General features: G+C 33.9%; 1 protein-coding gene across 2 annotated transcripts; it reads left to right on the plus strand.

Annotated features, from left to right (window-relative positions):
- Window positions 1-250: 250 nt before the first annotated feature.
- LOC148626782 (putative cytochrome P450 CYP44) lies at window positions 251-26,056 on the plus strand. Of its 2 annotated transcripts, none has more exons than XR_015923863.1 (9): window positions 251-561; window positions 9,339-9,576; window positions 9,889-10,079; window positions 16,013-16,208; window positions 21,285-21,459; window positions 23,290-23,456; window positions 24,062-24,140; window positions 25,305-25,403; window positions 25,694-25,788. XR_015923863.1 is itself a non-coding variant. In XM_088590024.1 (9 exons), exons 1-9 carry the CDS (start codon window positions 360-362, stop codon window positions 25,843-25,845), a joined length of 1,560 nt encoding a protein of 519 aa, XP_088446150.1. In that variant the 5' UTR covers window positions 251-359; the 3' UTR covers window positions 25,846-26,056. The 2 variants fall into 2 exon arrangements, 1 of the variants encoding a protein (XP_088446150.1); XM_088590024.1 differs by having other exon boundaries at window positions 25,244-25,403; window positions 25,694-26,056.
- The last annotated feature ends 273 nt before the right edge of the window (window positions 26,057-26,329 follow it).

Genomic DNA, 26,329 nt, shown 5'->3' on the forward strand with positions numbered 1-26,329 from the left:
TTCAAACCACAAGAAGCAAAATGCACCTATAAAATGTACAGAAATGTTTTTCCTTTCAGAAACTGTTAAAAATCTTTAAATAAAATGAGAACTTTTTCCACAGCACTATGAGGAACAAGGGGTAATTTCTGCGTAGGACTGTTTTTGCGTTCCAAATGCTTATTGGTTGAATTGGTGGTCTGTAACCTAAGTTGTTAAAATATCCGGCTTTTTATCTGTGCTAGATCCTGACTTCGGTTTTGTTGTTTAGTGCAGCTCCAGGGGAGGGAATCGTTGGGGATTATAACTGTAATCTGTCTGTTCATACTAAAATACCCCTGGTTCATATTTAACATTATTTGCGCAATTAAGAATAAAAAATGTCAAATATATCAAAACACCTAAGAGTTATTGGTCGAAATGCACAGAAAAATGCCATACTGAATGAGCAAAAATTCCGAAGCACGTTAGAGTTTGAAAAAAATGAATTTGTGAAAGGTTATGACTATGCAAAGCCATTTGATGAAATTCCTGGTCCAATTGGTCTACCATATCTTGGTACCTTGCTACAGTATAGAGAAGGTAAGGTTATAATTATATTACACTCTTCATTACATAAGGCATGGACCATTTTATTAGCGAGTAAATAGGGTTTGTTTGTTTGTTTGTTTGTTGGGGTTTAACGTCCGAGCAGCAATATTTCGGCTATATTCAGACGACGAACATGAAATTGATGTTAATATGAACATGAAATAATGATGAAATGAAAAAGGAATGGGACACAAGGACAAAGGGGTCGACACATTTTGATTGCCACTGGAAATAGGGAGAGGTGGGTAGGGTCGGGCAATTTAGCCTCCTGTGGCGGAGCCCTATGGTTCTTACTCCAGGGGAATACCACAGTAGGGTTCTTTAACGTGCGAGGAACGTGGCATCTTTCCCAACACGGTGCACCACTATGGTTTGTGGTCAGGTTTTCCGTATTATAGCCTGACAACCCCAGCATGCAACACGCCAGGGGTACCCCATTCCACCACCTGGGGCACACATCCCAGTTGCTCTGTGGGCAGAGCGCCCTAGCCCCTGGCTAGGTTTTTGAGCACTATTTATTCGCCTTTTGCGAGTAAATAGGGAGGTACATTGTAGATACAATAACAAAGAAAAAAGGTGGTACATGTAAATACCAGAACATACTACAGTGCTTCCTTGTCCATCCATTCATGAATGGGGAGCCTCTTCAGGCTAGTCGTCCACACATCTGGTTTGCGTCAACAACATGCGGAATCGTGGTGGAAATGCCCAATTCTTTACAAAAATATTGTAACTTGTTGAACTTATCTCCAAATGTATGACTATTATTGGGTCCGAGAAATGTGATCACATTTAATTAACTAGACAGTTTCCTATTCGTGTTATATACTAGTCAGGCTGAATAATAGATAGTGGGAGCAAGCCCTGTGCTTGAAAATAGATGGATTTTGTGTTGGGCAGACACAGAACAAGTCACAGAAAGAGTAATCAAGGGAACCAAGGTTATAGCAGTAACCAAAAGAATGTAATCTATGGATAAGGCTGGTTTCTTTCCAGATATTGTCAGGCAGCTCATTCCATAATGTGGCTACTCCATATCTGAATGAGTGTAGCCCAAATTTTGTTGTTTTTACCTGTGGTATTTCTACTGCATTTTCCTTTATAAAAGAATAAGAAGTATTTTTAAATTTAACTATATCTTGTAAGTATGAAGGAGACTGTTTGGATAGTATTTTAAAAACTTCTGTAGCCATTGTTGTAATCTACTTATTTTTAACGTAGGTAGACCAGATTTCTTAAGTAAAATTTCATAAGAGCTGTTACAGTCTTCATAAATTGATTTCAAGGTGCACTCTTGAATTTTTTCCATTTTTAGCTCACCTGGTCAAAGGCAGTGTGAGCTACATGTATTGCCATCACTTGGCGTCTGTCGTCGTTGTTAACAATTATACAAAACTCTTCTCCTCTGAAACTACTTGAATAATTAGAACCAAACTTGGTATAAATGTTCCATGGGGTATCCTGCATAGAAGTGATGTGGGATTTTTCATTTGTCGAAAAACTTGGCAGCCATTACTGAAAATAGAACATAGCGTCAGACAGTAGTTTTTCACATATATCTCCTAAACCGTTAGGTTTAGCGAAATTCTGACTCAGGTATAAGTGTTCAGCATGATAAGATCTATCTCTGGTCAAATTTTGGTTTTGATTCGTTAAACCATGTTTGAGTTATTGCCCTTTTTCAACAATTTTTGCTATTTTTAATGTCACTTCTTTGTAAGAAATAATTCCAAATCATCTTCCAAATATACAGAGGAAAATGTTTACAAAATGCTGGAATTTTTAATCGACAACATATTTGTCCATTGTGGTGGAGGTGTTTTGCAACAAACAGTCGGCATTCCAATGGGAACAAATTGTGCTCCTTTACTTGCTGACTTATTCCTTCACTCTTATGAGGTTGACTTTACAGCTGATCTGATCAGAAAGAAAGACTATCATTTGGCTAGATCCTTCAATCTCAGTTTCCGCTGTATAGATGATGTATTATCTTTAAACAATCCTAATTTCGGGGATTTGATACATCGCATCTACCCAAAAGAACTTGAGATAAAGGATACTACAGACACTGTGAAGTCAGCCTCGTATCTTGACCTACACTTACAAATCAATGGTAAAGGAAAACTATTGACGAAACTTTACGACAAACGTGATGACTTTTCATTCAGAATTGTCAACTTTCCTTTCATCTGTGGCAACATCCCTTCAGCACCTGCATATGGAGTGTTCATATCACAACGTTATGCCAGAGCTTGCTGAAACTATGCAGACTTTTTGTATCGCACTAGAATTCTTACAAATAGGCTTCTGGAACAGGGTTATGTTGCTACAAGATTGAAGTCATCACTACAGAAGTTTTATGGTCGTCATCATGAACTCATGGATCGTTATGGTGTATCCATCTGCACCTTGAAAACCGATTTATTCAACGATAATAGTTTTTCTTTCCTCGTTTGTCTACCCCGGACTTGACTTTTTATGAGCAACTTGGCTTGTGTTTCTAGAAAAGCAGAGGACGCTTACCCTACTGGTGCACCTGGTCCATGCTCCCTATTTTTAGTTGAGTCTGATTTGCTCATTTGCTTTTGTTACTTTGTATGTATGATTATAGTTACTTTATGTTCATTGTTGTGTATGTCTGTTTTCCTTCTCTGGTCTTTGTCCCTGGATTACATTCTTTTGATTACCGCTATAACCTTGGTTCCCTTGATTACTCTTCCAAAAATCTTCTCCTCTGACACTACTTGACCAATTGAAACCAAACTTGGTATGAATGTTCCTTTGGGTATCCTGCATAGAACTGGTGTCAGGAATTTTGATTTGTCGAAAAACATGGCTGCCATTACTAAAAATAGAACATAGGGGTCAGACAGCAGATTTTTTTATATATCTCCTAAACCGTTAGGTTTAGCTAAATTATGACATGGACAAAAGTGTTCGGCATTATGAGATATATCCTTTCAAATTTTTGTTTTAAACTGTTGAGTCATATTTGAGTTATTTCCCTTTTTCAAAGTTTTTTTGCTATTTTTAATGATATTTCTTTCAAAAATCTTCTCCTTTGACATTATTTGATCAATTGAAACCAAACTTCGTAAATGTACTAATGTTCCTTGGTGTATCCTGCATAGAACTGATGTGGGTATTTTTGATCCATCAAAAAACATGGCAGCCGTTACTAATAATAGAACATAGGGGTCAGACAGTAGTTTTCGCATATATCTCCAAAACTGTTAGGTTTAAGCCGAATTCTTTCAATAGCTGAAATGATCCATATTATTAGGACTACAAAAGTCTTCAAGGATAAAAGTTGTCAGATAACTCCTTGTAAGAAGTATTGCCCTTGAAAGGAGAAAAAAGGTTTTTTTTTTAACAGTTTTCAGTTTCAGTCAATATCATGAAAACTATGATAGATTAAAAGAAACTTTCAATTGTTGAAAAGATCTTATGATAAGTCCTACCAAAGACTTCTTGAGTCAAAATTGTTGGACGACTTCTAGTTAAATATATTGCCTTTGAAAGGCAAAATTCAACCAGGTGAGCGATTCAGGCTCTTGGGAGCCTCTTGTTGTAGCATTTACCTCCCCAATGATATGCCAGATAACTGGACAATAAATAAACTTTTACATTTTTTATTTTTTTATTTTTATTTGTTTTCAAGAATAGTCAGGATTTTACAAATACCCTGTACAAAACCACCTGACTAACTTAAGTGTATGAGGGTATTACAAATATAAATATAGAGGTAGTTTATAAAACCTAACAAAGTATATACACTATTTCTAATATTTTGGCTATATATACTGTTTTAATTTTATATCGAAAATATATTTTTAATCTATTAGGGTACCTGCTTTCAAACATCTATCACTCACACATTCATTCTTGTTTATCTTTGTGTCTTGACAAAAATATATTAGGCATAATAAAGAAATACATGAAATTAAATATAACCTTATTGTGGGAGGGGGAAAATATGATGTAGCGGGGTTCAGAAATCATTCAATTTATGTATAGTGTTTTTGTTTCTGTTATGCATTACTCAAAAGAATGATATTTCTTAATTCTGTTTATCAGTTCTCTGATAGTAGACATTCTTAAATCAAATTTACATTTGTATATATAGTTTTTGGCTATGATAAACAATAAATTTAAAAATCTATCCTCAGTATATCCAAGAGTCACTTGTTCTTTCTTTAAAGTAAAATTTTCATAATACAATTGAAGATGCTGTGCAAAAGATACCCAATAAGAATGAATAATAGGACAATCAAAAAATAAATGTTCACTGGTTTCTTCATTTGTTTTACAAAAAGTGCAAAACTTACTATTGACTGAAAGTTTTGAGATAAGGATATCTACATGATTTACCTTGTAATATTGAGACCAGTCTATGATCTCAACTCCCAAAGTTTCCTCCCACTTCAAAAAAATTTGTGAGAACAAGTTCACTATATTTTGAACAAGTTGTCTGTTCAAGGAAAACATCACATGGTTCAAAAGTGTCAGCATTAAAACTTGTCAATCCTTTCAACAGTCCTTTCATCCATGTTGGAATGGTCGATAGCAGACTGTAATAATATAAAAAGTTGTTTGTATGTGTTAAATGCCTGATTTCAGGATATGAAAGAAAACTCTTATCTTGAAAAATTGAAGATATCCTTAATATGTTGAACACCGTAGTTCTTCCTGTTAAGAAAATGTTTGAACTGATCTATATTAACAAAATTAAGAATGTCTAATGAGAGTACATCTTTTGGGCTCTCTTTTACCAATGGTTTTACTTTTGACAAATCGTCAAGTACATCTCTCCAAAGAGGATTTTTTACACATAAAGCAACTTCTTTTAATTTATCTTTTTTGAGGTGTAGAACACGGTCTCCTCCAAATGTTTTAAGTTCAAACAGTAAAATATTTTGCCAGTCTCCATTTTGATTTTCCATAAATCTTTTAATCCTACTTATCTTTAGATAAGTTATGAATGACTGAAGGTGAACCATCTTTAAACCACCTTGAGAGTATTCACCTGTTAAAGTATTTTGCTTAATTTTTTCAGCGTTACCATCCCACATGAAATTATAAAATATACAGTTAATCTTGTTGAGTTTTAACCCTGACAGATTTGGTAAAGCAGTGAATAAATGAATAAGTTTTGACAATGCCAAACTTTTGATTACTGTAATCTTTCCTAACATAGTGAGCTTCCTATGGTGCGAACTCTTAAGGATGGATGATACCTCTTTTATTTTCTTAGTAAAATTTATGTCTAATATTTTGCTTAGATCAAGTGAAAAATCTATGCCTAATAGTTTAAAGTTAGAATATGACCATTGAAGATTGAACTCTGGACATATTATTTGATCAGAATAATTTTTGTTACCTATCCATACAGCTTGAATGCATTCATTTTCAACCCAGAGACTTTATTGAGAGAATCAAAACATTGTAATGTAGATTTTAATGAATGTGAACCCCCATCCATAAGCAGAAATGTATCATCAGCTTACTGACTTATGAGTGACTCTTTGTTATTGACCGTAATGCCTTTAATACTAGGGTCAGATTTCATTTATGGATAAAAGTTCTATCACAATAATAAATAATTAGGGGGATAATGGATCCCCCTGTCTACAACCCTGCTCAAGCTTGAAGTAACTAGAAATATATCCATTGTTTATAACACTGCTATGAGCATTATGATAAAAAGTCTCAAACCATTTACAAAATGAGTTTTCAAGGTCAACTAAAAGTAGTAAACCAGTTATATCATGTTGTTCTAGATAATGCATTAAGTCATATAACAACCGAGTATTTTCACCCACAAATCTGCCTTTCATGAAACTTTTCTGGGTATCACTAATAATGCTTGGTAAGACCAACTTCATTCAATTTGCAATTGCTGCTGATGCTATTTTTGTATCAATATTAAGGAGACTTATTGGTCTCCAATTAGCTATAAATTTTCTATCTTTACCATCTTTTGTAATACATGTAATGATACTTTGATACTGGAATTGTGAAAGATTTCCAGTTTCATAGCCAAAATGTAATGATTGGTATAAAAAAGGTCCAATATTTTTCCCCAAAAAATTTATAAAAATCAACTGTATATCCATCTGACCCTGGACTTTTGCCATTGGTCATGTTTATTAAAGTTTCAGCACACTTAGCATAAGTTATATTTCCCTCACACGAATTCCGTTGATCATCAGTGAGTTTAATATTGTGATTAAAAGATGTTTCATCCTTAGCATTTATACTTTTTTTTTGATACAAAGTTTTACAAAAGTTTTGCTGCTGTTTCAAAATTTCATTCTGATCAGTTATATGTATTTACCTCCCCTCAGAAATGCCATATAACTGGACAATAAATAAAACTTTGACATGTTGAAAGAATTGTAGATAGTCTTCCCAATTTTGTTATTTGTTTTCCAATATGTTTCAGTACATTTAGCTGCCTTGAAGATTTTTTACATATATCAGATACATGTTTATCAAATTAAAGTTGATAGTCTATTGTCACACCTGTAGATGTTTGACTTCTTCCTCACATTTAATTTCATTATTGTCTAAATTATGTGCAAAAACAATCTTTCTGGATGTGCAAACTTAGAGCTGACATTTTTATCTTGGAGGAGTTGTTATACACCATACCTTTTCACGTTATATTTATTTAAAATTGTCTTCCAAGTTTGTTAAATGTGTATTACCGGTATGTCTCCCCCCTCTTTGGAAGGGAGACATATTGTTTTTGATTTGTCCACCTGTCCCTTTGTCCATGTGTCCGTCACAAAGTTCATCAGCACAACTTCTCTGAAACTACTGAACTGAATTTCACGAAACATGGCATGTAGCAGTTTTTGTGTGAGTTATGCCCCTTTAAACTTAGAAATTTGTCAAAAATCCTCATAATTACCTTGTCAGTTCAAATTCTCTGGAACTACTGAAACAGTTAGCGTAACTTATCTGAAGCCTCTCAACAGAATTTTATGAAGCTGTTCACTGGATGTGATCGATACTGCAAGTGGATCCAGTTTGTGGAATGGGGGGAGACTTATGTTTTTGCAGAAAAAAACTAACTTTAATTTTGTTTTAATTCTGAATTATTTTTAATCGATATCTGTTACATCAGACATGGTTTAGTAGGTTTTATTGTATTGTTATCATTTTGCATTTATTTGTATAAATGAGGTCTATTTCACCCATACATGTAAAACTTCCTTGAACATTTTCAAAAGTTGGCAGGTATTATGTTGGATAAGAAAAATTTTTTGTGCAAGCACAAAATTTGTATTTATATTTGAGCAGCAACTGAAATCAAATAAATCGATATTGTATTTGAAAAATCTGCATCTTTTTAAGTGGTTGGGAAAAAACAGGATCATTATTTTTATTTTTTTCAATGGGTGAGTTCAAAAATTTTTCCCTAGATTTGGAACATTTTTTTTTTTCAAAAAGATCCCAGACCTCAACTTTTGCAGTTAGAATGGTCAGTGCCTTATATGTTTCACAAGTCAGGTGTGTGCAGGGCCTTATCTAGGGGAAGAAATGAGCAAAACTTCTCCTTGTTTGTGCTCACTTCTCCCATCTGTCTTTTGCAGGGAGAAGTTTTTAGCTCACCTGGCTAAAGGCCATGTAAGCTATTGCCATCACTTGGTTCCGTCGTCGTCTTCTGTCGTCTTCCATCGTCATTAACAATTATACAAAACTTTTCTCATCTGAAACTACTTGACTGATTAGAACCAAACTTGGTATAAATGTTTCTTGGGGTATCCTGCATAGAACTGTTTTGGGGATTTTTGATTCGTCAAAAAACATGGCCGCCATTACTAAAGATAGAACATAGGGGTCAGACAGTAGTTTTTCACATATATCTCCAAAACCATTAGGTTTAGCTAAATTCTGGCAGGGTAAAATTGTTTACCATGATGAACTTTATCTCTGGTCAAATTTTGGTTTTAATCCGTTAAGTCATGTTAGAGTTATTGCCCTTTTTCAACAATTTTTGCTATTTTTAATGTTATTTCTTTCAAAATCTTCTCCTCTGACACTACTTGACCAATTGAAACCAAACTTGTTATGAATGTTCCTTGGGGTATCTTGCATAGAAATGTTGTGGGGATTTTTGATTCATCAAAAAACATGGCTGCCGTTACTAAAAATAGAACATAGGGGACAGACAGCAGATTTTTGCATATATCTCTAAAACCGTTAGGTTTAGCCTAATTCTTTCAGTAGCTGAAATGATCCTTATTATTAGGACTACAAAAGTCTTGAGGGATAAAAGTTGTCAGATGACTCCTTGTAAGAGTTATTGCCCTTGAAAGGGAAAAAATGACCTTTTTTTAACACTTTTCAGTCAATATCTTGAAAACTATGATAAATTAAAAGAAAATTTCACTGTTGAAATGATCCTTATGATAAGCCCTACCAAAGACTTCTTGAGTCAAAATTGTTGGACAACTTTTTGTTAAATTTATTGCCTTTGAAAGGCAAAATTCAACCAGGTGGGCAATTCAGGCTCCTGGGAATAATACATGTCATTATTATGTTAGGCCCTGATGTGTGCATACCACTGTCAATTGTTAAGTGCAACATTCATTACACGAATCACTTTTTATGCTATGGTTATACTGGTATGTACATGTATAATAGCTCCATATCTGGTGTACTTTACTGGTAGTTCAATTTTAATTAAAGAAGCACATTTTTTCTATTGTTGATATATTCTGATGAAGCAGTACCCAGTGCATTATTTCGTATTTCAGGACCTTTCAACAAGTTCAATGTTGACAGATTTCAGGATTCCTTGATGTCACGATATAAAGAATATGGACCAATTATGAAGGAGACTATAGGTGGTGTGACTGCTGTAAGATTGTTTGATCCAGAGTTTGTTAAGACTGTGTATCAACATGAGGGAAAGATACCCCATGTAGCTCCTCTGTTGGATACTACTAAACAATATCGAGAACAGAGAGATATGTCACCAGGATTAGGCAATACGTAAGTTCTTCATATAGGTTGCTTTCTGTTAAGCGCAAAGAAAATAGTCTGTGATTTTTTAAAACTTTGACTTTTGTTCATATTGTGATATTTTCCATGTAGCTATTGTTTCCTTTGTTGTGTCTAGTATTTTACTTTGTAATAACTGCTCTTTTAATGTTGAATACACACAAAATAATAAAAATTAATGAAGCATGTTTAAATGAAACTTTTTCTATGAGAGTGGGAAAATATTTGAAATGGCTGAAGGAGGATGTAGGTATTTTTGTTTACTTGATAAATTGTAATACAATGGAAACTTATACACTACAGAAATGGTGAAGAGTGGTATAGACTATGTAGTGCAGTTCAACAGATGATGATGCGTCCCAAGGAAGTAACTGTTTACCTTCCTTTGGTAGAGGAAGTGGTTAATGACTTTATTGAGCATATAAAAAGAATCAGAAACCAAGATGGTGATGTTAGTGATTTCAGGCTAGAAGCATCTAAATGGAATCTGGAATGTAAGTTTCAGTTAGGTTGATAAACCTGTAAATGGAAGTGGAATAGGGTTTGTACGTCTTAATTTTGTATCATTTTTAGATATCAGTCTTTGGTTGAAAAATACTCATATACCCTTATTTTCCTTTCTTGAATTTCTGATATAGAACATATTTAAATCTGAAGACCATGGCTGCTTCTATTGTTTACTTACAGGATTTTAAAACACTGCATTACAATGCAAAATCTTATTTTATGTTTTTCTCTATATTTTATCATGTGTAACTAGATATTTATGTCCCCCCCCCCCCAACTTTGGTTAGGAGACATATTGTTTTTGGCTTGTCCATTTGTCCTATGTGTGTGTCTCCATCACAAAGTTTGTCAGTGCAACTCCTCTGAAACTACTGAACTAAATTTTATGAAACTGGATAAGGAGTAGGAACATCATATGTTATTGTGCATATTACCAGGAAATTATGATCGCCTAATTTTTGTATGAGTTTTGCCCCTTTGAACTTAGAAATTTGTCAAAAATGTTCATAAATTACCTTATCAGTGCAACTCCTCTGAAACTATTGATTGATTGATTATTGGGGTTTAACGCCGGAGCAGCGATATTTCATCTTTATTCAGGCGATGAACATGAAAGGGATGATAAAATGAACATGAGATGATGATGTGGACCTGCACGGGGCCTAAAACTATTGAATTTCATTGTAGCCTTTCAACAGTATTTTTTTTAAGCTGTTCTGTGGACATGATGGATTCTGCAAGTGTATCCAGTTTGCGAAACGGAGGGGGGACGTATGTTTTTACATAAGAAGGTGTTTTGCTTGTAATAATGAACTTAACGCTATGCTAATGATGAATCTCTATGCATTTGAATGGTAGAAGTGGACCCATTCTCATGAAACTACAGAGTCACATGACAAGTCTTACATAGATATTGCATGTTTGATATTTTGATTACATGTCATATTGCACTATTGTCTATTTCAATTCAAGAATGAAATCCCCTACCTGTTTTTTCATGTGATCTATTGCTATCATTTGGTGTTGTCGTGGTTAACAATTTTTCAAAACTCTTCTCCCCTGAAACTATTAATGGACGTATTAAAACCAAACTTGGAATGAATGTTCCTAAGAGTAATAATTGGTATTCTGCATAGAACTGTTGTGGGAATTTTTGATCCATTGAAAAACATGGGGTCAGAGAGTAGTTTTTTGAATATATCTCCAAAACCATTAAATTTATCAAAATTCTGACATGGGTAAAATGTTCAGCATGATGTGATCTACCTGTGGTCAAATTTTTATGTAAACTTGTTATGCCATGTTGAAATTATTGCCCTTTTTAATGTTACCTCTTTAAAAAATCTTCTCCTATGACACTTACAGACCAATTTTGTGGTAACACTTAGGGTTTTGGTTTAAAAATGAAAAAAATGTACCCCTACCCTACTGAAAAATTGCTCAAACTGACTTATTTTTCAATGTCAAAACCTGTAGAGTATTTATGCTTCAGTAAAAAATAGTTTATTTGGTACTTTCTGTTTAGTAGTGGTATTATCACAATACCTCTGGGGTTCTTTTGATGAATTTTGACGACTTTTGTAGTCAGAGTTTATCAAAAAATGCAAAAAATGGGATTTTCGATTTTTCTGTAAAAAGTCAATTAAGTTTGACTCTACAAGTTATTGCACAACTGAAGTGTCTCAGATTTGGTGTCATTTAATTTCCTACATAGATAAACCAAGAAAAACTCATATTACCCCTATCCCTAGAAAACTGGTCTCAGTATCAAACAGAATTCGCATACCAACACTGTAGAACTCATATTTTAGGCATTCATAATTAAGATAATGATGTACCCAACATATCTGATCAATTCAGGTGCTTAGATTTTCTTTTTGGGTTTACAATTACTATAAAATCATAAAAATGGGAATTTTCAGAATTTTAGAATTTCTTCTATATCACCCGTTATTGTCAATTTTTTTTTTCAGAATGCCGTAGTTTTAACAAGTTTTTGTGTAATATGGTACATTAATATAGTGTCTTAGCTTCCAATTGATTCCAGGTTATAAATATTTGAACTAAGTTGGGTACTAGTGGTTTAATTATTGATGTATTCAACATACATGCTCATTTCAGGCACATATTTTTCAGTTTTGATATGACAATAATAAGTTTTTCATAAAAAGGGGAATTTTTGGAATTTCATATTTTCTTCCAATTCACCTGTAATTGGCAATTTTTCAAGTACCCTACTTCAAACAAGCTTTTGCATTTTCAAACACATCTAAGCTTTCTAATGAGCTAAGGCAATGCATACTTTAACGTATTCCAGGCCATTTAGGCAAAAGAATGGTACCCCATACCCACTAAAATTTCCATGAAAACCCACAATTCGTATATGGTAGATTAGCATTTTTTTAAATGGGGTTGGATACATGTATGCCAATCATTCACCATAGTTGCTTCGTTTAAACCTTATATATGTAAAAATAGTGATATCAAACAAAATCATGTTAAAACTGTGACATTTTTAATAAAAAATATATAATTTGCGTGCTGAAATGTTTGATAATCTGTTAATTCTTAAATTTCCCTTTAAAAATATTTTGTCATCTTCGGAACAATTAAAGCATATTTGTTGGACATTATGATTGATACAAGAAAATCTCCATAAAAAAAATACCAGATAGGCAATGTGTACCATTCCTGTATGTTATAAAAGATCATTTTCATTCACATTGGAGCAGATTTTAGTGGGTATGAGGTACCATCTTTGGCCCAAATGGCCTGGAAGATGTTTAATTGTGCATTGTCTTGGCTCATTAAAAAGCTTAGATGCTTTGGTGCTCAGGGGTTTATCTCAGACAACATACTATAGTTGAATATTGCACTTGTAGATTTCATTCATATTCATAGATATGCAAATCTGTCCCCCAAACAGTCCCTTACTACAAAAGTCTTCGGGGATAAAAGTTGTCAGACAACTCCTTGTAAGAGTTATTGCTCTTGAAAGGGAAAAAATGATTATTTTTTTACAGTTTTCAGCCAATATCTTGAAAACAATGATAGATAGAAAGAAACTTTCAGTTTCTGAAATGATCCTTTTGATAAGTCCTACCAAAGTCTTCTTGAGGCAAAATTTTTGGACAATCTCTTGTTAAATTTATTGTCCTTGAAAGGGAAAATTCAACCATGTGAGTGATTCATGCTCCTGGGAGCCTCTTCTTTGGGTTATGTATTTTTATCATTAAAATTTTTTATCATTAATGTTAACAGCTGATGTAACTTTATCTAATCAAAATGTCAAGATTGCAATATCACAAAATATGGGTGTGTCAGAAATACATTGTTTACATGGAAACTGTAAATTTTGGGTGTGTCAGAAATACATTGTTGAAATGGAAACTGTAAATTATTGATGTGTCAGAAATACATTGTTTAAATGGAAACTGTAAATTATGGGTGTGTCAGAAATACATTGATTAAATGGAAACTAAACAAATTGAAATTTAATAACATGTTCAATGGAACACTTGAAAAAATACATGTATTGACCAAGGTACTGAGGTCCATTGCTGAGATTGATATCTCTTTTAAGTATTCCATAAAACATGATATTGCATGCATTGAACTGCCTTAATTGTTTTATTACATCTTTCTGTAGAAATTTTCTGGATTTCCTACTCAGTTAATGAGTTATTTTAGTATACATTTAATTTGGTAGAGTCAAGTATAACCAGTTTTTATATGTATTAGTTTTTGGAAAAATGAACTAATTTAGGCATTTTGACCAACCAATATTATGATTTATAGAACATTTAAAAGAGATAACACATGAACTGCCATAATTGTTTAGAATCACATATCCACATAGGTTTAGAGTTGTATCAATGTTTTTTCTTTTGGTCTGTACACAAAATGCACTGCATGCCGTAGACATGGCCACTCAAACTATATACAACAAATATGGACAAGTATGTATAGTGTCCACAAAACACTGGTGTCAAACTGTATACAACAAATATGGACAAGTATGTATAGTGTCCACACAACACTGGTGGTTTCAAACTGTATACAACAAATATGGACGAGTATGTATAGCGTCCACAAAACACTGGTGTCAAACTGTATACAACAAATATGGACATGTATGTATAGTGTCCACAAAACACTGGTGTCAAACTGTATACAACAAATATGGACAGGTATGTATAGTGTCCGCAAAACACTGGTGTCAAACTGTATACAACTAATGTGGACAGGTATGTATAGTGTCCACACAACACTGGTGTCAAACTGTATACAACAAATATGGACAGGTATGTATAGTGTCCACACAACACTGGTGGTGTCAAACTATACAACAAATATGGACAAGTATGTATAGTGTCCACACAACACTGGTGTCAAACTGTATACAACAAATATGGACAGGTATGTATAGTGTCCACACAACACTGGTGGTGTCAAACTATACAACAAATATGGACAAGTATGTATAGTGTCCACACAACACTGGTGTCAAACTGTATACAAGATATATGGACAAGTATGTATAGTGTCCACAAAACACTGGTGTCAAACTCTATACAACAAATATGGACAAGTATGTATAGTGTCCACAAAACACTGGTGTCAAACTGTATACAACAAATATGGACAAGTATGTATAGTGTCCACACAACACTGGTGGTGTCAAACTGTATACAACAAATATGGACAAGTATGTATAGTGTCCGCAAAACACTGGTGTCAAACTGTATACAACTAATGTGGACAAGTATGTATAGTGTCCACACAACACTGGTGGTGTCAAACTGTATACAACAAATATGGACAAGTATGTATAGTGTCCACAAAGCACTGGTGTCAAACTGTATACAACAAATATGGACAAGTATGTATAGTGTCCACAAAGCACTGGTGTCAAACTGTATACAACAAATATGGACAGGTATGTATAGTGTCCACACAACACTGGTGGTGTCAAACTATACAACAAATATGGACGAGTATGTATAGTGTCCACACAACACTGGTGTCAAACTGTATACAACAAATATGGACAAGTATGTATAGTGTCCGCACAACACTGGTGTCAAACTGTATACAACTAATGTGGACAGGTATGTATAGTGTCCACACAACACTGGTGTCAAACTGTATACAACAAATATGGACAGGTATGTATAGTGTCCACACAACACTGGTGGTGTCAAACTATACAACAAATATGGACAAGTATGTATAGTGTCCACACAACACTGGTGTCAAACTGTATACAACAAATATGGACAGGTATGTATAGTGTCCACACAACACTGGTGGTGTCAAACTGTATACAACAAATATGGACGAGTATGTATAGTGTCCACACAACACTGGTGTCAAACTGTATACAACAAATATGGACAAGTATCTATAGTGTCCACAGAACACTGGTGTCAAACAGTATACAACAAATATGGACAAGTATGTATAGTGTCCGCAAAACACTGGTGTCAAACTGTATACAACTAATGTGGACAGGTATGTATAGTGTCCACACAACACTGGTGGTTTCAAACTGTATACAACAAATATGGACAAGTATGTATAGTGTCCACAAAGCACTGGTGTCAAACTGTATACAACAAATATGGACAAGTATGTATAGTGTCCACACAACACTGGTGTCAAACTGTATACAACAAATATGGACAGGTATGTATAGTGTGCACAAAGCACTGGTGGTGTCAAACTGTATACAACTAATGTGGACAAGTATGTATAGTGTCCACAAAGCACTGGTGTCAATTTATTTCTAGCTTTCTGTCATATGAGGTGTATCAAAAACACAGCCAAATAAACAGTTGATATTCTTTGTTTTGATTTTGTGTATCTTTTATGATGTAAGTTTTACCTTCTGAGATGACTTATACATGTCTTATTAAAGCATCGGGGATGACCTGTTTTGAGACAAGACTAGGCTGTTTGTCACCATGTCCTGATGACAAGCTTATGAAAATGATTCACTACAACAATCAGATATTTTCACTGTCAGCCCGGATCCAAGTCAGTGTACCCTTCCATAAACTTTTGTCTACACCACTCTGGAATAAAGTGGTTTATGCTGAAGATTATTTCTTTGGGTAAGTCAGTATACTATGTGTCACATACTATGGTTGGTGACTTTTGACCTCCAGGGCATATCAGTGATTTTTCAGTGATTAACTTATGTCTAGGCTGAAAACTTTTTTGTCTTTTACATTTGGCATGTGGGGAGCTCATCTGAAAAAGATGTGTTGTGTATGGATAGTGACCTATGACCTTAAACTTTGACCGCAAGGTCAGATTCTTGTTTTATCTGTGACAAACTCATGTCCAGGCTGTAATTATTTTGTCTTAAGATATGGGCTTTTGATATTTGGCATGTGTGTAGATCACCTAAAGATGTTGTGTTGAGTACTATAGTTGGTCACCTTTGGCCTTGAACTTTGCATTCCAGGTTAAAACTAATGACTGTGTCTTGATTCACTGTAATGAGTTATGCATGATTAATTTAATTTGTTAAGCATGGCTGATATGCAGGATTTTTACCTCAGCAGGCCCAGAGAGATGGATTCAATCTCATTGATATCTAGTTAAATGTGTTTTGCATGGCTGATGTACAGGATTTTTATCACAGCAGGCCAAAGAGATGGATTCCATCTAAATGATATCTTGTTTCTTTGGGTAAATCAATGAACCTTTCCATAAAGTAACAGATCTGGATCAGTTGATTCATGCAGAAGGTTACTTCTGTAGATTAGTGGATGTATCCTTCCATAAAATTTATATACTTCAGTATGGAACACATTAGATCATTTCTTTATAAAACATTTCATATAAAACTATACCATCTTCGAATAGTTGGTTCATGCAGCAGATTATTTCTTTGAGTCAATTTTCATCATCAATTTTAACAACTCAATAATGAAATACTGTACACACTTATTATACCTCCATGCTGGGTATATGATGATTGGGGTGTCCGTCCTTCATTTTTTTGTTCATATTATTATTTCTTGGGTATCCTGCAACTGTTGTGGGGATTAACTAAAAATAGAACAAAGGGGTCAGTCAGAAGTTTTTCTCGTATATCACCAAAACTGTTGTATATTGCCAAATTCTTTCAAATGCGGAAATGATCCTTGTCACGAGGCCCACAAAAGCCTCTAAGGGATCATAAAAGTTGTCTGACGACTTCATGTAAAGGTTATTGCTCTTGAATGGTGAAAAATTAGTTTTTTTTACAGTTTTCAGCCAATATCTTTAAAACTATGATGGATAGAATGAAACTTTCAGTTGCTGAAATGATCCTTACGATAAGGCCAACAAAAGTTTGTGGGAATCAAAGTTTGTACGACATCTTGTTAGAGTTGTTGCCCTTGAAAGGCAAAATTATGTTTTTAGTAGTTTTCAGCCAATATCTTGAAAACTATAATAGATACATGCAGAAGGAAACTTTCAATAGATGAAATGATTCATATGATAATTCCTACCAAAGTCTCCTTGAAGTCAAAATTGACTGACAACTCCTTGTTAGAGTTATTGCCCTTGAAAGGCAAAAATTTAACCAGGTGAGTGATTCCGGTTCCTGGTATGACTGTTCCTTAGGGTATTCTGCATCAAATTGATATGGGGATTAATGATCTGTCAGAAAATACGGCCGCTATTACTTAATATAAAACATAGGCTTCAGACAGAAGTTTTTCACATTTATCTTCAAAACCTTTACGTTTAGCAATATTTTGACCTATGTAAAAGTGCTCAGAATGATGAGATCTATCTGTGGTCAAATTTTGTGTAAATCTGTTCAGCTATATTGGAATATCACCAATCACCCTTGTTTGAAGTTTTTTTCGCTATTTTTATTAATCCTTCAAAAATCTTCTCCTTTGACACCACTGGACATTGATATGATTGTTCCTTAGGTTTGAGTGTTAAGAATTTTTGTCTAAGAAAAAATTTGGCTGCTTTTACAAAAATAGAAAGTTCTTTATCGAACCAGGTGAGAGATTCAGGCTCTTTAGAGCCTCTAGTTTAAGTTTAGTGTTTCTCACTTTGGCAATTATAGGTCCATGCCCTGATTTTTCTGGGATGCGATGGATTGCAACAACATCACTTCCTTCCAGATTAATCTTCAAATCCTCTTTAACCATATTAGCAATTTCATCTTTTAGATCTTCACTTGGTTTCTGAGGATATTTAATTATTCTGATGATGTGTTTCCTACTTATTGTGTAATGTTTGAATATTGGCCTAAATATGATGTAAACTGCCAATACGATACAAAATACAAAAGTGCTCCATTATTGGATATAGAAGTCCAATATGGATTTAGCTGTCCAGTACGGCTTATACATGTCCAATACGTTGTATTGGACTGGTTAAAGTCCATATTGGCCTAGCATATAGGACTAGTTAGTCAATAAAGGTATAATTGTGTAAGGTTTTCCATATTGGCTGAGTTATTGGTCCTCGGTAGGAAATATTGGACATACGCCTCAGTCCAATATGGCTAACCTTGGACCAATAACTAAGCCAATATGAAAAATCTTTCCCAATAATACTAAATTATTAACCCACTTACTACAATATGTATCGAAATGCCCATCCTTTATGAACCAAAAATTTCGACAACTAATTATTACGAATCGGAAATTCCAGCAGCCAGTCATTACAAAATCACAGCCATGCATTACGAATTTCAAAACAGGGCATCAATACGGGGCCATAAACGAACTAAACAGAATGTGTACATACAAAATAAGTAACACATTTAATTAAGAGTTACTTAATGATTCAATTAATTAGATAAGTTGCTGAAAGATGGTGCTGGGACTAAGTACATTGAATTATTAGGTATGTTTAATCTTGAGCTTTAAATTTACAATTTTGGGGGAGGAGATTATTGGAAAAAGGCAACAAAAATGAAATCTCGAAACGGGATCACATACTTTTCTATACAGAAATGCTAAAGGAAAAAGGAGTCTTTCGTGTTTTAGTGATTTTCAAAGATGAAATGTGCAGTCAAATCTCATTGTTTTGCACGAATCCAGGTGTTGAAATTAATATTCAAAGTACATTTCTTTTTCTCTTTTTACTCACCTACCTTGTGCGCTGTATAAAAAGTGTTCCTGCGACAGTTGAAAATAGCTTGATTCCAGATCAAAATACACTTAAAAACACAGTTTTTACATATAAAAATGGCCAAATTATTTGCTGGTTTTTTTTAAATTTCCAGGTCACATACTAGGACAGTATCAATAAACCCAAGAACGATGACGGAAACAACCCAACTATTCCGTAAATTATAGATGTCTGAAAAGTCATGGGTTTTTGAGATGTCGGGTATCAGGCGACTGGTCACACGATTAATTAGCTCATGATCTTAATCTTGTACTTGTCTACAAATTTACAATTTTATTTTGGGGGGGAGGGTTATTGGAAAAGACAACATAAACCTTCATGATTTACTTTCATCAATACTGGATTCATTGAGATATGAACTTATTTTTAATTAATGTAAAATCATAGATCCTGACTATGTCCTGAAACAAAGTTGGTTAATGAAAGTATCAATGCATGGCCTTTTCCATATTGGCCCTGTAACATGCACTTGGTATTAATAATGGCCTCGGATGGCTGTAATGGCCATTATTAATACCTCGGGCATGTTACAGAGTCAATATGGAAATGGCCATGCATTAATACTATAATATTGTTCATTATAATTTGCTAGCTGTAGTGTTTCTGATGATCATATTTTGTTGTCCCTGTTTTGATAAAGCTCTTTCTTTAGAGGGAACACTCTCTGTGAGGTTTTCATTTGTTATGAATAAAGAGTCTATCTGACTTGAGGTTAACCAGTTCTTTCCTTTACTTCTCAAAAGTTTTGGTTAGTTTGTCTTCAAAATCAATTAATAATTGTTTCACAATGTCTGATACAATATATCTCAAATCTGATTGTTTAACCAAATAGTTCACTGTATTGTCCAGATCATAGTAAAACATGAACTTCTGCAAATGAGGGAATAGGTATTACTGAGGGGGCATTTAAGGGAGTGGGTATTACTGAGGGGCATTTAATGGAGTGGGTATTACTGAGGGCATATTTAAGGAAATGGGTATTACTGAGGGGCATTTAAGGGAGTGGGTATTACTGAGGGGGCATTCAAGGGAGTGGGTATTACTGAGGGGGTATTTAAGGAAGCAAAGCAAAAAAATTACCTAAAAAAGTTTCTGTATTACATTATTTCCTCTTTAAAAGAGTGTCTGACACAAAATTAAATAATACTGGAATTACACTGATATGCTAGTATTAGATTATGAAGATACAAGAGGTTACTTACTGGAGTGAGTCATTGTAACTTTCCATATGCTGTCATCAACACCACTTTGGAATGAGTTGATATTTATTGGGGCAAGTTAGTGTACACTTCTATAAACTTTTATCTACACCAATATGGAATAAGATGGTTCATGATATAGTCTATTTATTGGGGTTAGTTATTGAAACATTTCATGGAATGAGTTGGTTCATGCTGAAGGCTATTTATTGGGGTGAGTTATTGAAACCTTCCATGGAGTAAGTAGGTTCATGATGAAGGCTATTTATTGGTGGGTTAGTGTACCCATCCATGGAATAAGTTGGTTCATGATTAAGGCTATTTATTGAGGGTTAGTGTACCCTTCCATGGAAAGAAATTGTTCATGGTTATGGCTATTTGTTGGGGTCAGCTAATGTACTCTTCCTTGGAAAAAAGTTAGTTTATGAAGGCTATTGTTTTTTTGTTTTTTTGGGTTTTTTTGGCGGGGGGGGGGGGGGGGGGGGGTACCTTTTGATGGAATAAGTTGGTTCATGATGAAGGCTATTGGTGTGTTAGTGTACCCATCCATGGAATGAGTTGGTTCATGATGAAGGCTATTTATTGGGGGGTTAGTGTACCCATCCATGGAATAAGTTGTTTATCCTCCTGTTACCTAAGGAAGGATTATCCTATAAACTTCACACTCATTTCTCAAAAAAAAATAGAGTAAGTCCATTGTTATACAAAAATAATAAACATCTGTTTCAAAAGGGAAAAAAAATTTCTTTATGTAACATTTGGCATGAACAGTCTCCTTTCCATGTTGAGGGTTTTTATTGAACGCTTTCATTAAAATATCATTTTTTAACATAGGAACGGTCAGAAGCTTGTGGATGAAACAATTAAAAAGATACAGGACATTGAGAAGGCAGGGAGACTACAGGATGGAGACTATAATTTCTTGTCTTACTTAATCTCACGACCAGAACTTAGTTACAAGGATGTCAGTATAATCACACTATCATTATTTGGTGATGGCTTGAATACAGTAAGTATAACACCCTTATTTCACAGATATTTATTGTAATTTATTAAACAACTTACTACAGTATGTATAGAAATGCCCATCCTTTATGAACCGAAAATTTCAGCAACTGGTCATTACGAACCGGAAATTCCTACAGCCGGTCATTACAAAATCACAGCCATGCATTACAAATTTTAAAATAGGGCATCAATACCGGACCATCATGAACTAAATCAAAATGACGTACATTTCTAAGTGACAACTTTAATTAAGAGTGACCTAATAATTCAGTTAATTAGATTAAGATATTTCAAGTTGCTGAAAGATGGTACTGGGACTAAGTATACTTAATTATTAGGTATGTTTAATCTTGAGCTTTAAATTAACGATGGGGGGGGGTGATTATTGGAAAAGGCAACAAAAATGAAATCTCGAAGTGGGAGCACATACTTTTCTATAGAGAAATGCTAAAGAAAAAAGGCGACTTTTGTGTTGTAGTGATTTTCAAAGACGAAATATGCTGTCAAATCTCATTGTTTTGCACGAATTCAGGTGTTGATGTTAATCTTCAAAGTACATTTCTCTTCTCTTTTTATTCACCTACCTTGCGCCCTTTGTCAAAGAGTTCCCACGACATTTGAAAATAGCTTGATTCCAGATCAAAATGCACTTAAAAACATGGTTTTTACATAAAAAATGGCCAAATTATTTGTTTTTTTAATTTCTCGGGTCACATACTAGGACAGTATCAATAAACCTAAGAACGATGTCAGAAACAACCCAAATATTCTGTAAATTATGGATATCTGAAAAGTCATGGTTTTGAATGTCGGTGATTGGGCAACTTGTCACATGATTAATTAGCTCATGAATATTCATTTTTAGTGATCGCAATTTCTCCATTTGAATTATTAGGTATGTTTAATCTTGTACATGTTTGCGATTTTTTTTTGGGGGGGGGGATTATTGGAAAATACAACAAAACCTTCATGGTTTATTTTCATAAATATTTGATTCATCGTGATAGGAACTTGTTTTCAATTAAGTGAAATCATATGTATTTATAAATGATGCTGTCTATGTCCTGATATAAAGTTGGTTAATAAAAGTATCAGTGCATGGCCTTTTCCATATTGGCCCTGTAACATGCCCGTGGTATTAATAATAGCCTCGGATGGCTGTAATGGCCCTCAGCATTGCCTTTGTCCATTACAGTCATCCTTGGCCATTATTACATACCTTGGGCATGTTATAGGGCCAATGTGGAGAAGGCCATACATTAATACTATAAAGAAGCATCATGAACTATTTGCTAAATATACACAGTTGTTTGACAGTCCTTATGCTCTACTCAATAACTTTTGAAGGATTTGAATAAACTTTTTAAATATTTATTTTATTTTTCATAACTTGTGATAATTTTATTGAAGCGACTTTGATTGTTTAAAGGGAAAACATGCATACTATTTGCTTTAGCTGTTGTAAATACATACTATAATGCATATTGTAATTGTGTGAATTGATATCTCATTTTAATATGAATGTTGATTTAGTTAGTATTTCCAAATTTACAGCAGAAGAGCTGTTAATGAAGTAGGGGTATATGCCAATATATAAATCTTTCCTTAGCCTTAATCAAGTTTCCTTTAGACCAATATGTAAGTTCTCAGTAACAACTATTTAATATGAAAAACTATTATTTTAGTCTTGAGTGGAATCTGAAATCAAAATAGTGTGACTAGCAAAAAAGAAAGTAATATGCAGAATTCATATTATTTTTACTGTATTTATTTTGTCAAATTTTGTTTGAAATTGGTATACATGATTTTACTTTTGTAAGCTATATTTCAGACAGTTCCAAGCTTATTATTTACAATGTATTGTCTGGCCAAATGTCCCAGAGCTCAGGAGAAAGCATTTCAAGAAATCTGTGATATTCTTCCCAAAGACGGGGAAATAACGCCAGATATTGTCAATAGATTGGTGTACCTCAAAGCTTGTGTTAAAGAAGCTGCCAGGTGATTTGTTGATAAAAATCAAATAGATAAAATGAATGTCATAGAGCCAAATATCCAAGAAATAATTGTTAGGAATTACGAATACTATTATGTGAAAGCCATATTGATATTTACACAAATAGTGAAGCAGAAAAGTATTTTGCTTTTATATGATAGTATGGTGTTGTCATTGTCATCTTCATCATTGTTTAGTCTTTAGTGTCTTTAGGCACTTGGTTTTATTTTGAAATAATAATTGTAATAATCAATGGATCTGTATCAAATTTTACCACAGTAATAAGATTGGAATTAATTTTGGGGTTGATGATTCAAACCCAGGTCCTGACGTGTATTTGAATTTTTTAAAGAAATTAATACTTTGGAATACATGTAATTGATATGGTGAAACTTTTTTATTTTTAGTCAAATTCTGAATACTAGAGAATTAATTCTGTTCAAACATATATATTGGTCAAATTCTATTTACTTGTTTTTTTACATTTTATTCCATTCAAACATTCATACCAGTCAAAGTTTGAATTCTTAACATTTTATTTGGTCTAGCATCCATAATCAGTCAAACTCTGAACACTTGATACATGTATTTCTGTTGGTTTTGATTCCAGGTTTATGCCTATTGGACTAGACATTAAGAGAATTCCACAGAAGAACCTTATAGTAGGAGGATATAAGATACCAGCTGGGGTAAGGGTACTTAGTTACTGTTTGATTACAGAAATAACCTGGTACATGCACTGATGAAAGAATATTGCCAGATCCTTTGGTCACGGTTTCTGCTATATAAATGAGGTGTTGTCTTTAAACAATCCTAGATTCGGGTAATTTTATACATTGCGTCAACCCCCAATAAATAAAGATACAGGTTACTAATACACCATGAAGATTGATGTAAATAAAAAACTCTTGACCAAACTTTACAACTAATGTGACAACTTCTCATTCCAAATTGTAATCTTTCCTTTGATCTGTGGCAAAATCCGTGCAGCACCTGTGTATGGAGTTTTCATATCACAGCTCATAGGTTATACCAGAGCTTGTAGAAACTACACAGACTTTCTGTACTGTGCTAGATTGCTGAAGATTAGGTGTCTAGATCAGAGTTATTTTTGTGCAAGACTGAAGTCATGACTTCCAAAAGATCTTAATGAGCTTGTGGATCAGTGTTGTGTCTGCACCATGTTTGTTTGACATGTTTTCCTTCCCTCTTTTGTCTACTTACAATTAGACTTCTGGAACAGGGTTATGTTACTACAAGAATGAAGTCATCACTACAGAAGTTTTATGGTCATCATCATCAACTCATGGTTCATTATGGTGTATCCATCTGCACCATGAAAACTGATTTGTTCAATGTGTCATAGTTTTCCTGTCTTCTTTCATTTACCCCCGACTTGACATTTTATGAGGAACTCAGCATGTGTTTCTAGAAAAGCAGAGGATGCTTACCCTACCGGTGCACCTGGTCACTGATCCCAGTTTTAAGTCTGAGTTGCTTGTTTACTTTGGGTTTTGTACATGTTATTTTGGTTGTTTTATGATCTTTGTTGGGGGTCTATTTTCTCTGTCTGGTCTTTGTTGGGGGTCTATTTTCTCTGTCTAGACTTTATCCTTGGAATATATTCTTTAGATTACTGCTCTTGATTACTCTTTCAGTGTTTATATGCAGATCCCTTTTGAGCAAATTGTTGTACATGTTGCAAAGGTAAACTCTTTTCTATGCTGTGAATTATTGTAGTGTAACAACATTTACCAAGTCTATAACTTTTACATTTTTTTGTTAATTTTAGACAATAGTAGAGTTCTGTAATTTTGTATTGTTTAAATCTACTGAATATTTTGTGGAGCCAGAAGAATTCCTACCAGAGAGGTGGTTGAGAGATGGATCAGCTCATAACATTCATCCTTACTTGTTAACTCCCTTTGGACATGGACCTAGAATGTGTGCAGGTAAGTCCATCTGGAATTTTCAGACTGATCCTATTTGACAAAAGTTCATTAAGAACAGTTTTGATGGTCATTGATTCATTTGTATTTTGATTTCCAATTAGTTTAATATTAAGCGGGTGATATTAGTATGACATACTTTTCTTTTTGAAATTCTTCATTGATAAAAATTAAGTTGAATGTGCAACTGTATTCTTTTTATTACATTTCCCAGCTGAATGACACTTGAAATTTTCACACCAATTCAATTTACTTCAACAGCACAGTGATAGAATTCTATATATTTATTAAAGGGAGAAGATTTGCTGAGCAGGAAATGTATGTGTTGTTAGGGAGGATGTTGCAAAATTTTAAAATTGAATGGCATGGTGAAGATATGACCCAAAAATATCAAGTTCTTATGGTGCCAGCTAAACCTGCTACTTTTACTTTTATAGACAGGTGATAAAACAGAGTACTGGTCAAGTAATTTCTAGACAGGTGGTCATGTGATCACCCACATAATCGGCACGATTAAATCATGTGATAAATGGTACAATCTGATGATATGCTGTTAATGATTTTGTAAACATATAAGCTGAAAACTGTAAACAGAAGCATGAATAATGAATTATTTATTTGAACTTAATAATTGTTATTATAATGTCTGTTTTGAATGCCTGTATTTTATTTATTTCCTGCAAAATTATTTTTGGACATACCTGAGCAACTGGGTTGTTGAAGATGACACTATATGCTTAGATTTCTTTGTCTTAATGTTTGTCTGCTTATTCTTGTAAGAAAATGAAAATATAAAATGAAGCATTGTATAAGAAAAGACCGTGAACTTTTTTTCTGATAGATTGTTTTTAAAAACAACATTGAAGAATTCTTAGAGAATCTTCCTTATTGTGGAGATTTATACACTTTTTTTTGTAGAGATCCAATTA

The sequence above is a fragment of the Perna viridis genome, chromosome 1 (assembly GCF_037379345.1).
Source record: "Perna viridis isolate PV_CMFRI_1.1 ecotype Kerala chromosome 1, ASM3737934v1, whole genome shotgun sequence".
NCBI lineage: Eukaryota > Metazoa > Mollusca > Bivalvia > Mytilida > Mytilidae > Perna > Perna viridis.

What these genes read in the sequence shown, in the direction of transcription:
- LOC148626782 (XM_088590024.1), top strand. Translation starts at nt 360, where the DNA reads ATGTCAAATATATCAAAACACCTAAGAGTTATTGGTCGAAATGCACAG. An exon ending in GCTGAAGATTATTTCTTTGG is followed by an intron (nt 16,209 to 21,284) that starts GTAAGTCAGTAT and finishes TTTTTAACATAG; the next exon opens with GAACGGTCAGAAGCTTGTGG. An exon ending in TTGGTGATGGCTTGAATACA is followed by an intron (nt 21,460 to 23,289) that starts GTAAGTATAACA and finishes GCTATATTTCAG; the next exon opens with ACAGTTCCAAGCTTATTATT.